General features: G+C 48.3%; 6 protein-coding genes across 6 annotated transcripts; 1 reads left to right on the forward strand and 5 right to left on the reverse strand.

Annotated features, from left to right (window-relative positions):
• Nucleotides 1-1,600: 1,600 nt before the first annotated feature.
• On the reverse strand, nt 1,601-2,856 carry M436DRAFT_82331 (uncharacterized protein; the record flags this gene model as incomplete). Its single annotated transcript, XM_013571854.1, has 2 exons — nt 1,601-2,707; nt 2,761-2,856. 2 exons carry the CDS (start codon nt 2,854-2,856, stop codon nt 1,601-1,603), a joined length of 1,203 nt encoding a protein of 400 aa, XP_013427308.1.
• Nucleotides 2,857-3,627: 771 nt separating this feature from the next.
• Nucleotides 3,628-5,263, reverse strand: M436DRAFT_47726 (general substrate transporter; the record flags this gene model as incomplete). Its single annotated transcript, XM_013571636.1, has 3 exons — nt 3,628-4,316; nt 4,372-4,789; nt 4,844-5,263. The coding sequence occupies 3 exons, from the start codon at nt 5,261-5,263 to the stop codon at nt 3,628-3,630; spliced, it is 1,527 nt and encodes a 508-aa protein (XP_013427090.1).
• A 922-nt stretch (nt 5,264-6,185) lies between these two features.
• Nucleotides 6,186-7,235, reverse strand: M436DRAFT_82333 (uncharacterized protein; the record flags this gene model as incomplete). Its single annotated transcript, XM_013571855.1, has 3 exons — nt 6,186-6,396; nt 6,464-6,756; nt 7,155-7,235. 3 exons carry the CDS (start codon nt 7,233-7,235, stop codon nt 6,186-6,188), a joined length of 585 nt encoding a protein of 194 aa, XP_013427309.1.
• Nucleotides 7,236-10,659: 3,424 nt separating this feature from the next.
• M436DRAFT_47538 (uncharacterized protein) lies at nt 10,660-12,073 on the reverse strand (the record flags this gene model as incomplete). The annotated part of the gene is made up of 4 exons (XM_013571606.1): nt 10,660-10,982; nt 11,040-11,342; nt 11,398-11,518; nt 11,567-12,073. The coding sequence occupies 4 exons, from the start codon at nt 12,071-12,073 to the stop codon at nt 10,660-10,662; spliced, it is 1,254 nt and encodes a 417-aa protein (XP_013427060.1).
• A 431-nt stretch (nt 12,074-12,504) lies between these two features.
• Nucleotides 12,505-14,174, forward strand: M436DRAFT_82335 (major facilitator superfamily transporter; the record flags this gene model as incomplete). Its single annotated transcript, XM_013571856.1, has 4 exons — nt 12,505-12,677; nt 12,732-12,933; nt 12,987-14,105; nt 14,163-14,174. The coding sequence occupies 4 exons, from the start codon at nt 12,505-12,507 to the stop codon at nt 14,172-14,174; spliced, it is 1,506 nt and encodes a 501-aa protein (XP_013427310.1).
• A 109-nt stretch (nt 14,175-14,283) lies between these two features.
• Nucleotides 14,284-16,353, reverse strand: M436DRAFT_46973 (uncharacterized protein; the record flags this gene model as incomplete). The annotated part of the gene is given in 3 exon segments (XM_013571492.1): nt 14,284-15,130; nt 15,184-15,650; nt 15,670-16,353. The coding sequence occupies 3 exon segments, from the start codon at nt 16,351-16,353 to the stop codon at nt 14,284-14,286; spliced, it is 1,998 nt and encodes a 665-aa protein (XP_013426946.1).
• Nucleotides 16,354-16,404: the final 51 nt, after the last annotated feature.

Here is a 16,404-nt window from a genome sequence, read left to right on the forward strand (position 1 = left end):
CGTTGCTGGCGACTCTTGCATTGCCGTCCAATCATCCATGACCATGAATCTCGTCACAAACACTTTTGAATCATTTTCCTATGCCTGTCATTCACATGATGGATTGTTCTTTCTGCGCGCAAAAACAAGAAGAAAAGAGGCGTGTTTCAAAGGGGGTGGATGATGTTCTCAGGAGCAAAGACCCGGTCAGAAGTTTCAACGGTCGACTCTATGCTGTGCAACCGTTGCGCGATACTGCTGCAAGGGATGTTTTTTTCTATGCGCTCTGACGCGTATAGGGAGCAAAGGTAAAAACGTGAATAGAAAGCATGAGCAAGGATGATCAAGAAGTCGAGTGACAATCGCGATGCGCAATCGATATCCAAGCGAGCCTTGAAAGTCGGAGTAATCAGGCGACTTACCTGTGGTGTCTGTCAATGCTTGTGTCCGGCTCTGAGCATTTCTACATCATGATGCCGGAGCATGATGCTTCTACATGCCTTCGAACATGCTCCTAACCTGGAAGGCTCTAGATCCAGTGCCTCGGCTTCGGGTCCTTCATATCACATCCTCGATGCGTTCCTTGCGCTTGACATCCCTCGAGTTGTCCTTCCTTTGTTCCATGTTGAATCTTTGTCTGATGCGACAATTGTCTCCTTTGTGTCCATCCGGCACATTGTTTCCGGCAGGCTTGCTCATCGATAGGCTTTTCGTCTCCACAGCTTGCCCCCTGCAATCGACAAGAACGGCTTTACAGCAAGAATGACGAGTATTCTAGACGACGACGGTGACGGCAATAGACGATAGCGAACTTGGTGTATCACAGGCGACGGCAATGTCGATGCTTCGATAGACGGTTGCAGTCGTTGCTCTGCCACGCAGCGCAACAGCGATGGGCGGCTTCATTGCTCAACCGTTATCGTCGAAGCCAAACGGCTTTGACTATTTCAGGTCGTGATAGAGCTTCCGGATATTCTGTCGTCGCGGCAATGCAAACTTGCGTTCGTCTAGGTTGTCAGTGGGCAAAGCGATACGAGATGATGGTATGCGTCGAAGATGATGGACGAGTTCTTCTTTGTGAGACATTGGTCCGTGCTGTCCGTGTTCTTCAACCTCCATCGCTCCTGCCTTCGTCAGCTTTCCTACCTTCTCATCGTCATCCAGACAGCTATGAAAATGCACAGTTCTTTTGGCATGTAGGAAGCATCCATCGAAATACGTGAAACGACCGAATCTCTCTGGACTTTGCGATTCCCTAGAAGAGAACTATAAACTTGCACAGTTCTTTTGGCAGATGGCTATCATCCAGAGAGAGTCGTGATATGATCAGCTCTCTATGGCCTTTGCTACCACTTAGGAACGAGTTATAGAAATGCACAGTTTCTTTGGAAAACAGGAAGCATCCATTGAGAGATCCAAAATTAAGGGCTCTCAATGGACTCCCTCATCATCTCGAGACAACTGTGCATTTCTATAGTGTCAGTCCTGCTCATGAGTTGACTTGAGAGCAGGTGATTGTGGAACAGCGTTCTCATTTCTCTTAATCAAGGCAAGCTCTCTCGCTTGCATTTCTCATCTTCACTCTCGCTTGCATATTCCCCATCAGACTCGATCCCTTTCCTCACTCGCGAGGCTGCATTTTCTTCAAAATCTCATGAACTGCGTTGGCAAGCAGTGTAAGACCTTCAATGGTAGGCGCAACAGTCTTGCCCTTTCCGCAATGCTTGTTGAATACGTTCAATCTGAGCTGAGCCTTTGCAAGACAAGTCTGGAGGTCCTTGTCACGTTTAGCGGCCCAAGCAGCCTTTGCAGCCGAATCTTCAGGATCAACATCATCGTTCTCTGCCTCGGCTGCGGTCTGCTTTGCTTTGATTGAACAAGACTCTGCCCACTCGCTCATAGTCTGTTGATCACGTTCCTCACATCCGTCATGTTGGCAGGAGTTGAAACGCATCCACTTGCCCACATAGGGGGATTTGAGGTCGGGGTGAAGGGTGTCTGGCCAGTCGGTGCAGTCGCCGAGAATCGTGATGGCAACGCGGCGAATCTTTGCTACATTCTCTTTGCCAATGTAGAGCAGCCAGTCGTAGTCCTCGCGGTTCAGGTCGTAGGCGTAGTGGGTGAGGAAGTTGTTCTCCTGGCGTCTAGCTGGGATGCGGAAGCGAGAGTGCAGCTGGAAGCGGTTGATGCTGAGGTAAACTGGCTGGCTTTCCTTGCGCACCTGTGAGCTAACCTGAAGCAGGGCTGGCGTGGTAGTGGCAACTCTCTTTATCACGGCGGGCTGATAAAGGGCGTGACCGTAGATGCTGTCGCGGACCTCTCTAGGTAGGTCCATAAAGCGCAACGAGGCGTTCTCATCAGCTTCGTCTAGGGCGGCGCGGCAGTGGAATCTGCTCATGCTGTCTGGATCGTCCAGGACGATGCCACGAGAAGACAGTGCGGCTAGGCAGACCTGACGGCTCCATTTGAGATAGGGGGGATCTTCGTCGTTGTGCCAACGCAACAAGCGCTGCAGCTTAGTCACAGACTTGCTGCTGGGCAAGAGCTTGGTGTAGATGGTGGAGTACTTTACGACCGCATCTCCTAGAAGACCTTTACAGATCGAGCGTCTAGCGCAGCATTCGCGCAAGAGGTTCTCGAACTTGATGCGGGTCTTACGCTTCTTCTCTGACAGGGTATGCCAGGAGTCCAGCTCCTGGATTCTTCTCTCGCTGTCGAGACTCGAGGGCTTGCTTCGTGTCAGCGTAGTCCTAAGCACTTTTGGGTGATGTGCACGCCTACCTCGTACTCGATTCGCTTGGAAGGCGAAAGGGGCGTGATGGTGTCGAAAAACACCATATCCGAGGCCGATAGGCCGCTTCCAGGCTGGAAATCCATCTCTATGCGTCCGGTCAGTCGAGTTGCAAGCAGAGAGAGAGGGACGAAGAGGTGTTACTGGGTGATGCGTAAGGGGTCAAAGGTTGAAGAAAAGGCACTGAACGCATGCACGAGAAGTGAGTGCGTACGCGCAGTGATGCAAACAGCTGCACACGACGAGGACCCGACTCGGCCACTCTCACTCACTTGGTCCTCTCCGTATGCTCAAAGTTGTAACCCCTAGTCTCCTACACTCCTCTCTCTCACAGAGCCATAGAGTGTAGTGCTCACTATAAAAAGGCACAGTGACTTCATGATCAGGGATACACCCAAAGAGAGCATAGAGAGGACCGCATTTCTATGGACAACGTTCTGTTTCTCGAGGCTACTGTGCCTTCTCATAGCGTACGCCCCATGAACTTGTGTAGAAGGAGGACAGGAGACACACATAAGCACTCTTTTCCTCATCTTTCTTTAGCGAAGATCGACAGAGTAGGTGCTATAGAAAGGCACAGCGATTTTTCAATTAGTGATGCATCCAGGGACAGCCTGGAAATCACCACATTTCGACGGATAGTATTCAGTTCTCGGAAACATTGTGCATTATCATAGCTACACGCGTTCCAACCTTTGCACGCGGAGAGAAAACATTGGTTCGAGAATGACTTCGATTCTCTTTGAATTTGCTTCTATCTCAGGAGTAATCGTGCATTTCTATAGCTAGGAATACACTCTGCATCTTCGTGGGAGTATCGTACTCTACGTATTTTTCTCTAGCGATCAAGAACTCCATCACTTGCTTACTACAGAGATCTGGTCGACATTGAGCTTCTTCTCGTCTCTAGCGAGGCTCAATCTTCTCTCCTCATCGTATGTCTCCTTGCTGATGACCCTCGTGTGATTCTTGTTTAGTCCCATACAAACTCTGGGCTCGTCATAGAACATAAAGTCAATCTTCTCCAAGCTTCTACCCGAAGTTTCGACACCGAAGAACCACGTCAAAGGCACGAACGATGCGTTCACGATCGCCCATACCCAGAAGTAGTTGCCGCCAATGTTTGAGAGACCGATGGGTGTTACCATGACGACCACAAAGTTGCTCATCCAGTGGCCGAACACGCCGACGGCCGTTGCCTTATTTCGCACGCGGAGAGGTTGAATCTCGGCGCTGTACGACCAGCTGACGGGGAGGATGCCGAGGGTGAAGCAGTCCATGAAGAGGAACATGAAGGCGACGGCGACGATGGAATTGGTGTGGGTGGGATTGACGAGTGCGCCGGCGATGATGGCCATACATGCTGCACAGCCGATGCTGGAGAGAATGACCGTCCAGCGGCGACCGAGGCGATCGATGTAGAAGTACGGAGGCCAAGAGAAGATGGCATACTGAGTAAAGGCGACCGAGGCGAGGATCAAAGCCATGCTTGGGCTGTAGCCGAGGTAGTTCTCAAGGATGTATGCGAGGTAGTAGCAGAGAGCATCTGTAGGAGATGTTAGAGATTGCTCTTACTCTTGCATGCTTGTCTTGCGACTTACTGATGCCCGACCACTGGTTCATCATGTACGGACCCATACCGAGGAGGACGCGGTGCAAGTTCCTTGACTTGGTCGAGTTGGTAAAGACTTCACCCCATGTCGCGTCACCTGCCTCTTGCTCGATAGCAACGACTTCGCAGATCTCGTTGAGTTGGTTCGTGACGTCTTCGTGGTCTAGAGGCTTGTCTCCGAGACGAGCTAGAATCTGGCGAGCCTCTTCTGTGCGACCGTTCTCTGCTAGCCAGCGAGGAGTCTCAGGAAGGAATGGAGTAAGACAAAGAACGAGACCGGAGAACAGCATCTGGCAAGCAATGGGAAAGCGCCATTGAAAACTCGTGTTCGAATAGAGAGTGGCAAAGCACAACCAAGAAGCGATAGCGACGCCGATGATGATGAGGGCTGACTGGACGACGAGAAGCTATGATTTGTGTCAGTTACTTTTGATCAGTATCACAAGGACGTCAATACTCACAGCGCCACGGTTACGGCTAGGCAGTGTCTCGCTCTGTAGAATTGGTACAGCGACGGTGGAAAAGCCAACTCCAACACCAGCGATAACTCTGGCAACACTCATCTGAGCGTACGAGTAGCTGGCTGTCTGAATGGCGGCTCCGATGATCACGATGATGTTGGCATAAACGATACTCTTCTTGCGGCCGACCTTGTCGCCGATGAGAAAGGCCATGACAGCCCCGAGAGCGCATCCGATGTCATAGATGGCAGTTACCAGGCCAGTTCGAGTAGCTGATGGATTGCCGAGCATCTCTTTGAAGCCCTCGCCGGCCAGGACGCCACCGAAAAGGCCTTGATCGAAACCAAACAGGAGGAAGTCAAGGCCTGAGGCAAGGAGAATGATGGAGATGAGGGCATTGCCTCTGAGTTCGATAGCCATGTTGGAAATGTGTTTGGGAGGATTGTCGACGAGCTGGATGACTCGATGGTATACGAAAGGTGGGGTGTGGGATCGACCTTCTTATATGTCGAACGGAACACGAGGTGGCCTAGCGGGAACACTCTGGGGTCCCCAGGTTGGCACTCCAGGTTTTCTCCATGCAAATGGCATTGGCTAGTGTTGATCAAACGTCCTTGTTATCGGATGGTCGTGTGGGTTACTCTTCAAAGACATCCGTCCGTCCTCGCGCCTCACGCCGCCGATGCGGTTATGCCATATCAAGGCATCCGACGGAGGATTCCGACGTTTAACGTGCCGCCAACAAGTCATACTTGTCTGGGCGAACATTGGCGAGCTGCAAAGAGGATGCGGGGGGAAGAGTTGTGGTCAAGACAAGGTTGGCGCGATGGCTGGAGTTGAAAGCGGGGTCATAGTGCACATTTGGACTCTCCCGACGTTTTGACCTCATCTTGTGCGCGGACATGCTACGTGCTTGTGTTTCGGTCCTTCCGGGCATCTGATAGCTCTGCAAGACATGATTCGCAGTCTGACGACGTGCAGTGGACGGACGCCAGTCTACAGTCATGTCTTCGTCGGAAGGAAAGAGTAGCTTGATGTGTCGATGGTCCGAGCTACATGAATTGTTCACCAAGAAAGGCACGCAGTAATGTCTCCAGATCTTGTTCGGTATTCAATCTCATGATACGAGTCCCTCTTTCGTACTGCGTCTGTTGTGCAGATCCGACTGTGGCTACTTCTCCCACCTCCGTTAGCTTGAACTGTCATCTCTTGTCTAGCTATCAACAAGAGGTCCCCTTGTCAGCTACGGATGACGACAGCATCGAACGCCCTTGCTCCTGACTGTCCCTGATCAACAGTTCCGTTTTCGAAATCTCGCTCTCAGAAGTCTCCTCCATCTACTTTAAGGAGAGGTGTGCTGGAAGCGTGCCTTTTCTACAGCCACCAGAGCACCACCCAGTTCTCCAAGGGCGTCGGCAGTCGTCTGAATGTGCTTGCCGAGGACATATGTATTAGTGAAGTTGTCGAGAGCATCCCGTGCAAGTTCAATAGCCGCCTTGCACATTCTGATATGTTCCTCTCTGAACTCAGCAGCAAGCAAGCAAAGGTCGCTCCTTGAATAGAGGTAACACATGCTTCTTGATCAACGCGAGTTCTCGCTTCAGTGAACCATGCACCCACTTGTCGTCAATCTTAACATGGTACTCCCAGTTGCTGGCATCACCGCACGAAAGGTCAATGCTATAGCCACCGGCTGCGAAGATTGCTTGCTCGATAGGCGCAAACTGGAAGACAACATGACGAAAGGCGTTGATGCGCTCATTACCGATGAGGCTGAACCATTCGCGAGTCTTGAGATCGAACGCAAGCACAGTTATCTCGGTGTGTGGTTGGAGTTGGAGTACTAGAGGGAACCGCTTGGAACGGAAGAAGACGGGGCTGGCTTTAGCGAATATGATCCTTTTGGGGATCGACTGTGGTTTTTGGACAGTCTCCTGAGTCTACCCACAGATCTGGCGCTTTTGCGTGAGGGCGAATATTCTACACTATATGTCGCGAACTCCCACCAGGAGCATTGTACGTATGATTGGAGGAAGCTCGCCCTTGCTACAAGTGCTCGAAGAAAATGGGTCGATAGTCGTGTGGCGGGCCTTTATCATGCGACGCATTGCGCGATTGGGCTGGCAGAACAGACGCGGAACATAACCGCTCAACCATTCAATTCATCTGGCTCATACACGCAAAGCAATCTTAACTACTTGAAGTGTATCGCCCTCTTCTCGGACGATGTCAAGTCCTGATCATAACCCCCATATAGCTTTCAATGGATCTCAGCTCTTGATCAGAAGCACTCATCAACCTCTTGACTTACAATGGCACGCCCAATACTAGAAGATCCACCATTCACGAGTGCGGTGGAAGCCGAGCCTTCGATGTCTGGAAGACTCGTCATGGTGCTTGGAATCGAATGTGATAGGAACAAATGTGGAGACTCTTGATGAAGAACGTGAAGCGTTCCAATTGCTTGGGAGGTGGCGCCTGTATTGTATTTACTCGATAGTACGAAGAGCACTTTCATGCGGTCAATGGCGCAAGAAGTTCAAGCACAAGATTCGTCCCGGCAGGAGTGATGTGGCCTAACCCACACATTTCCTTGAGAACCAGATCAATCGTTGCTATGCAGTCCTGTTGAACTTCCTCGGGACCACATATTGGGCACTCTGTTCGTCGATCGCCCCAGAACGACACTGGCGACAAGGCAGTGTCCAGGGCAAGTTCAAAATGAAGATGGCAAGACCGTGAACATTTTGCCCTGCAATGAGAATGCTTGATCCTTATGCCTCTGATAAATTTCCATCCATGATCTGGAATGAAGCTTAGCCATTCTCTACAAGCGGCCAAGTCCTGAGGATGTCTGACAACGAATATTACAAGCGGCATGTCCAGGAAATATGGCAATGTTTCTGTTCGTATCTGGCGACACGTCCGAGAGATTGCTGCTGGAACTTCGCGGTGACCCTTTTCCGAAGACACGATGACAGCTTGATGGGTGTGTTTGGGATAAATCAATTCGTATATCCTGTTTCGTGTATCAGGCGCGAGAGAAAGAAAGGTGATTCTCGAGCCGACGCTACCGTCGGGCGATCTTGTGACAGTTTCCATTTGGTCTTTGTTTTGTGGTTTTGCTCGAGCAAATAGACCAAAGGACAGATTTTCGGTGTAATGTTAGGGAAGATGAGAAACCGGAGGGTACGTGTTAATCCTTTCCTATGACGCGGCCAACGACGACGCGCCCTAAGTACGCGGCGTATCAGTGCCAAGTTTCACGCTTCCGACCTTCCGAATTGTTAACAAACAGTTAACACAGTCGTCTTTCGCGCTCTTTCGGAATCATAAGGGAATCGCCATATAAATGAGAAAGAGTAAAGAAGGCTTTAATGTTACCTAATTTAGCTACTTAATCTAACTTTAATCTCTCGTCTCTTATTACTTTTTCCTTCCTTTACGCCTTCCTTTTTACGCTTTCTTTACCTTTTAGAATTATTAGCAATTCGCCATATTAACTTAAAAGGGAAGGAAACACCTCTTAGAGGTATAAAAGCTCGCCGTCTCTTTTACCTCTTCTTTTTCTTATCTTTCTTCTACTTTTGCTACTAGATCTAGCTATTCTTCTTCTTCTCCTTTTTCTTCTTATTCTCCTTCTTCTACCCCCATTACTAGACTAGGCCGTCCTTCTTTACTACCTCCTAGTATACTTACTTTTTCCTTTTTTTTCTTTTTCGTTATTTGCTATAACCTCTCCTATTAACTTTAAGCCCTAGAAAGAATGTATTATCTATTAGAGATTAACTATTAGTTACGAACTAGATGCTATACTAGGCCTATTATAAGAGTAAGGAGTTATAATTAGTTAGATAACACTTACTTATTATCTTAAAGCTTAGGGTAATATATTATCTACACTAAATAAGGATGCGCTCTACCTCTAAGTTTATACTATATTTAGTCGCTTCTAAGTAACTAATTAAGAGCTTATAGAGATGCTTTAGCATAACGGTTTCTACTATGTTACTACCTAACGAGTTAAGGACATTTAGAGAGAGCCTAGTCTTTATAAGCGCCTATTACCTATTAAGAGAGAAGTTAGAGATTGTCCTATATATAATCCTAACTACTAAGTACGATATAGGCTATATTAAAGACCTTAGATAAAGCCATCTATATACCTACCTTTATACTAAATATACCTATCTTAGTATCGTTAGCTAGAATAGAGTCTATAGCGTTACTATAAAGCTTAACTCTAAGGCTTATTAATAGAGATAAAAGAAATTAAGAGCTTAAGGTCTTCTAGCTAACAACTCTAGCCTAAACTATATACAGTATATAGACGCGCATTATAAGTTTAAGAAGTATGGCATATAGATTTATGTAGCTATTAATGCGTAGTCTTAATAGATTATGTAGGTATATATTAGTATTATAGCTCGAACTACTATATCTATTTGCTATTAGTATCTTAACTATTTCTCTTTAGGTAGTATTATACCTTACATTCTTCGTACTAACTAAGGAGGCAAAATAATCATAGCTACTAACGCATACTTTACGCTTAGTAAGGAACTTATTAGTTAGAACCTTACGTTTATAAACACCTTTTAGTATAGAATAAGTAAAGAGAATTAGAGGATTAAGAGCTAGTAGGGATAGCTTACGAAGAGCTACCTAGGTAAGTTTAAAGTTGTCTTTAATAACTTAGCTATATAAGGCCTATTTACGTCTAGTGTTATTACTAACTAGATTATAATCCTTACTATATACCTTCCTATTCTCTACGTTAAGATACTACTTTTTATTAAGCTCTAGTCTATTTATAAGATTAAGAAGCAACCCTATTACCCTTAGATTATATTAGGTTAGCCTAGTAAGCTTTATTAATATCTAGAGACTAAAGGTAGGACTAACTAAGGAGTTAAGGTGCTTAAGGAGTTTTTACGCCTTTTTTAGAATCGTTTTTAGGACTTTGATATAGATGAGTACCTACCTATATATGTCCTTAACTAGTGTAAAGTAACGCTTATATAATAGTTTCCTACTCTTGTTTATTACTCTAGCGAAGTTTAAATAGTTAAGCTTAAAGACATTAATACTAATAGATATCGTCTTTATCTAAAAGCCTATATCTACTTATAAGACTAAATTGCGCTATATATGCTAATAGGTAATAACCCTCTAATAGAAGAGTCTTCTATACTATATAGTAGCTATAACTAGAATAATGTTAATCTAGTAGTATAGGAGGCCTTTAGACCTAGTTAGGACGAGGTTCTTTACTATCTTAAAAAAGGTAATTATAATTCTCGTCTTCGAGAATTTATCTTAGCTTAGCTAGATATGTAATTATATAGAAGTGAATGACGCAAAACTGTACTAAGACAAAGCGCTCTGTGGTTGTTGTTGTTGCGGTTAAGCGCCGGGTATAGCGCTCTGGTCCAAGTTCCCAGCCGACTGTAGACTAGGAAGAAGTGCCCTCTCGCTTCATGTGATGTCGTTGTATAATGCAGTTGTACTGATGCGGTAATGTGATACACGCATGCGATGTGAGAGAAGGAAATCCCAGGGGCCTCCGTCCTCGATACATAGTCCGCCGAGACTCTGGCTCGCTCGTACGTCTTCAGCGCACCCCTTGACTCAGTCTTGTCACATCTGATCACTACTTACAAGGCCCAAGAAATGCCAGAAGATACAACCAGGCTTACGCTCCTCGTTGAATGATACTAAATTTCTTCGTAAAACAATCTGTAAGCGATAATGTACCGTCCGACTACTACTCAACACCACCAGCGTCCTCCAAGCTCACATTTAGAAACTGCCTCTCACTTATCATGATACAAGCCCTCCTCCGGAGGCTTGACCCCATACCAATCAAGACCAAGCCTATCCTCTGGATCTGGGTCCGGCATCTGGTAAAATCCATCATACCGCCAAAACTTTCTGCCTTCCCATACGTCCTCTACGGGAGTCACACCTTCCTCCTGCATGTGCTGAGAAACCTGCGCGACCGCCGTCCATACTCGAAGGATGTTCTCTCCGGCTACCAGGGCGAGTTGTTGCTCAGTCGCGCCACGATCCAGAATGGCTTTCAGCAGATGAGGGAAGGTCGAGCAGTCCTCAAGGCCAGGGATGACGGATGCGATACCTACAGAGGTGTTAGAACCATTATGAACGGACGAACAGGAGCACCCTTGAAACTCACCATCAAAGTCTGACCCAAGACCTACGTGCTCCCACCCGATGCGGTTCGCAATGTAGAAGAGATGATCCAGAAGCATGTCCATCGTGGCTTTAGACCTCCTGGCTGCGAGGTGCTCGGGCACAAAAGTGACCATGACGATGCCCTTGTTGGCAGGTACGAGGTCAAGGATAGAGTCGGGCACATTACGAGGACAGTCAAAGACACCGCGAGCATTGCTGTGGGAGAACATCACTGGCGCAACTGTACACTTGAGGGCCTGTTCTGCAGCTTCTGGCGAGACGTGAGACAGATCCACCATCATGCCTGGGGTTGCGTCAGTGCTCGTTCTGTATCTGTCTGGAAGAGAGTGATGTCTGACCTATCCGGTTCATCTCTTTGACTGCCGCTTTGCCGAGACTTGATAGTCCTCCGTGGACAGGCCCAACCTTGGACGTCGAAGAGTCGGCAAAAGCATTGTTCTCGACATGGGTCATGGTGCACTGACCTCTAATTAGTCGTGCGCATTCTGAGAATGGGAGTATACTTACATATCTCACACCCAGCTGATGGTAAGCTCTAATGACGCTGATGGAGTTTCCAGCTTGATGAAGACCTTCCAGTCCAATCGAGCAAGCGATCTTGCCCTTTTGGTATATCTCCCTGACATTTTCTGGTCCAAAAACGAGCTCAAAGTCTCTAGGATACTGCTTGACCATTCGGATAGATAGATCAATTTGTTCAATCGCATCACGACACATGTCATTGTATGTGGGCAACGCAAAGTCTTCGGAGCCACGTAGATGAGGCACACAAATTGACCAGAATTGCAGTCCTACGGCTCCTTTCTTGAGACGAGGCAGGTCCGTCATGCCACGCTGGAAACCTTTGTCGAGATCAAATTTGGGGTTGTTGTGGATTTGGCCTTGGAAACAGCATCGTGGCTGCTGTGGAAGATCGTTGTGTCCATCTGCGAGCGGCGTGTTGAGCAGAACACGTTTGACCCGTTCATCAATGTCCAGCAGCTGGTAAGGGTGAACTTGTTTGTTCTCTGACATCTTCTGTTTTTTGTGGAATTCAGTTGCAACGAACGAGAAACTGACTGCAGACGATAAGTACCTGGATATCTCTAGACATTGCCTATCTCTATCAAGTGTTGCATCGTCGGCAAATGAAATGCCCGCGGGAAACTCTAGATCGGGTAGATAGGCCACCACCCCCCGCACCTCTTATCTGCCCCCGTCTATCTCCATGTAGCTAATCTGCGGGGTCGTACCTTCAGCAATCTGCACACGAACTCTGGCGATAGGTCATAGCCACTATCACCATGTCCTGGAGTAGTTCTCCGATGATAAGGAGACTCTTTTGTCCGCGGAAAGACGGACTCGAGGAGTGCGCGTAAGGATTGACTCGGTTCTCACAAAGATATAAGAATTGAGACTCTGCATGATGCTCAACCATACATTAGCCTTGCAGATATTTAGACACAATGGCCACCCAATTGTCTCGCCGCAGCACCAAAGAAGAGGCTGTAGACCTCGACATGAAGAACCTTCAGCGCGAGACGACTACATACGATCCCACTCAAACAGGCGAGATTCTGGCTGTCTTCGATGACAAGAAGCTTGTACGCAAGATCGACTTTCGATTGATGCCAATACTGTGCGTCGCTCTTCCGATGCAGTCTTGATTCAACAATCACTGACACGGACTCAGATGTATCACTTACGCACTGCAATCAATCGATAAGACGACTTTGTCCTACGCTGCCGTCTTTGGACTGGCCAACGAGACCCATGTCTCAGGAGTCGAGTTCTCATGGCTTGGAGCCATCTTCTACCTCGGGTACATGTTCTGGGAATGGCCAACCTCGTACCTCCTGCAGAGATTTCCACTTGGAAAATTCCTGGGAACATCGGTCAGTGATGGTCAAACGAAAGCTAGTACTCATCAATTGCTAACACGAGCCAGGTCATCCTCTGGGGCGTCGCTCTCGCCTGTCACGCAGCAGGTCACAACTTCGCCGGACTGGCAACCGCAAGATTCTTCTTGGGCGTCTTCGAAGCGTGCATACAGCCAGTAACGATGATGATGTTCAGTATCTGGTATACACGTATGGAACAACCTCTACGCTTGGGCATCTGGATTGGTTGCGCCGGACTTGGTTATGTTGTTGCTGGTATCACGAGCTTCGGCATTGGACACATCCATGGTGACTTGTCTAGTTGGCGCTACACTTTCCTCATCTGGGGATGCATCACTATCGCTTGGGGTGTGGTGGTACTTCTTTTCCTGCCTGATAGCCCCGCAACGGCCAAATTTCTCTCCGAGGATGAGAAGATTGGCGTGACCGAACGCGTTAAAGCCAACGGTACTGGACTAGAAGGAAAGACCTTCAAGATGGATCAGATGTGGGAGACGCTGACAGACACCAAGACTTGGTTGCTCTTTATCTTTGCGGTGAGCAGCAACGCTCCCAACGGCGGATTGACTACTTTCCAAGGTCTCATTATTCGTGGTCTCGGCTTCTCGAAACTGCGCACCACGCTGATTCAAATGCCCTCGGGTGCCATACAGTTCGTGGTGTGTACAGGCGCAACCTTCTTCGCCTCGCGCTTCGAGAACGCAAGATTGCTCACCATGTTCTTGTGTCTGCTGCCCACATTAGCTGGTGTCATTGGAATGTGGACCTTGCCCAGAAGCGTGCCTTGGGGTCGTATGGTATGCTTGTGGATCACATTCACTTACACGGCTACGTGGACGCTGTCCATGTCTGTGGTGACAGCCAACACTGCCGGATCAACCAAGAAGTCCACAACTGCTGCCATGCTTCTCATCGGCTACTGTCTCGGAAACCTCATCGGGCCTTTCTTCTTCAAGAAGCCCCAGGCACCAAGATATGAGCTAGGCGTAGGTATGATGTTGACTTGTATCGGCATACAGATGCTCAGTATTGGGAGCTTGTATTTGCTGTTCCTCACTCGCAATCGTAAGCGTGCTGCTAAGAATGCATCATCGGCTGAGCACGTTGCCGAAGGACAGATGAGAGGACTCAGCGATGAAACTGATCTTCAGAACCCTAACTTCAAGGTAATTTCGTGTCGTGATGTTTTGGAGAAGAACTGTGCTAATCAGATTTTCTGACAGTATGTGTATTGAAGTGAAACCTGTCGAAGAGAGTCTGGTACTGTAGATGTGGTAGTGTTCGCCGGAACGAATTCATGAGTTTGGTTTTCAGTAAGATGACGCATGATCATCTAGTTCTTTGTTATGTAGTTTCGTTCCATTGGAAATTCTCGAGATCGAAATCAAATGCGCTTGCAAATCCCAAGACTGGATCGTTGAACATGAGGGAGTTGTTGTCAACAAAGTACTGAGTCTCGATCATCCCAGGTGATTCAAAAGTCCTGCCGGCCTCAACTCTGTCGGTCATGTCTGTGCAATTTGACAAACAATCATCTGCTAGATCCCAAGCGTCGGTTTCACGATGGGTTTGTAGACTCGAGATCATATCCTTGGCCAGCTTTAGCGATGTATTGCGCGTTTTGGTAGTGGTTTTCAATGCGTCTCGCAGCAGGAATAATGTCGCGGAAGTGAGAGTGAAGCCGTTCGTCGGCAACCAGAATCCTCTAAGGTAAGGCTGTTTCAGTTCTTGTACATGCAAGACTATTTCTTCCGCAACTCTCTGCGTCTGAAGACGAGCTTGAACGGCACTATCGTGATTGGCGGTGTCGCAACCAATACGACGTAGCAGGAGCTTGACAGCGAGGTAAGAAAGTCTGAGGTTGCCTGCGCCTGCACGGTCGAGATCATTCCCTCGAATGACAAGACGACGTATGTCATCATCCAGAGTGTCTTCCCAGTCTGTCAGGAGCGTCTCTAGATCGAGCTGGGAGACTGATTGCCGGATGTTGATTGCAACTCGCGCGATGCTGTATACGTGCTCGAGATAATGCGACAAGACAATTGTGAGGGTTAGAAGTGCTGTGAAGACCGATAGACCAGCAAGTTGCAGGGCCGAAGCATTAGATGGTGCTAGCAGCTCTATACTGGGCACAGGCACATCATACTGAGCGCGATGAATCAACAGCGGGGTGCCGTAAGCAAGACTTGTCCTGTCATTGGATCAGTATAGAAGATCAATCTGGTTGTTCCTGGTGCTGCGTACCAGCGGTCCATCAGCACGACAATTGACCAGATGCGAGATCGCAGAGCTTTCTCGCCCGGACTAATCTCCCATGCTGAACAATCACGATTGAGACCCAGCGAATTTGAAAGCGCTACCGCCGTTCCCACCATGCCTCCATTGCCAAACATCGAGGTGCTTGGTCTACCGTGAACGTTGAGTATGATGGATATGACAGTTGAAATGCCAGGAGACAGGAAGAGCTCGGAGTGAAGGGCCTCGTTAGCTTGTACCCATATGTAGCGGTGATCTGGTGGTTGACGGTTGCGTAGTCGTGGTGAATTATTCCAGTAGGACATGGCGTTGGCGTACAAATTGGCTAGAAGAGCGGGAGAAAGGTGGTCTTTATGTTCAAAATACGTCCGTCGGAACGAAGTCTCGTCTAGAACGGGGAAGCAGATGTTGGCGTGTTCGAAGAATCTGAGATACGTTAGCAGTCTGCCTGGGTGCTTGCAGGGCATGAGTGACATGCAGATCAATCAAGTCCATGACATGTGGCTCAAGTAGCTTCTCGATGACTTCGAGCTTGCTGGCGGCAAGTGTTTGCCTTGCGTGAATACCAAGTGGCTTCTTGAGGACTGTGTTGAAGAGGACGCGTCTCGAAGGTGGGCCCATGTTCGTACTCGTTGACGAGGTACGCGTGATTCTTCGTATGCCGACTGCCGGGTCACTCGATAGATAGCTATCAAGCTCTTCGTTATCGTCGACTATCGCAGGACTGATGATGTGTGTACTAGAGTCTCCGGATTCAGCGAGCATTGCGCTCATGCTGGCTTCCTCGATTGCCGGAGCGTGTGGACGAGCCGAGTTTACCACAGGTGCTGAATCGCTGCGGTAGGTCTGACCATCGGATAGAACAGTATCCGCGATTTGGGTCTCCTCATTGCATGTCATGGACATGGAGCTGTTGTCAGGGTCGATGTTGCTCTCAAAGCTATCTGCATAGCTTGAGGTACGGCCTTGCGATGCGGGCACTTTCCGACGACGCGACTGTTCGCTATGGACGAAGACACATCGCGAGCCATGGATTTGACACAACAAACACTGATCAGACCCTTCCGTTGTCGTACAGCGAGATTTGCGGCGTCTACAAGCATCGCACGCAGGTCTAAGATGCGAACGGTAGGGCCGACCCTGATTTGAGGTTTGCATGACAGCTTGTATGCAGAGAATTCGACTCCAGAGCCCGCGTCAGCGGTGAAG

This window comes from Aureobasidium namibiae, assembly GCF_000721765.1.
Source record: "Aureobasidium namibiae CBS 147.97 unplaced genomic scaffold scaffold_9, whole genome shotgun sequence".
Taxonomy (NCBI): domain Eukaryota; kingdom Fungi; phylum Ascomycota; class Dothideomycetes; order Dothideales; family Saccotheciaceae; genus Aureobasidium; species Aureobasidium namibiae.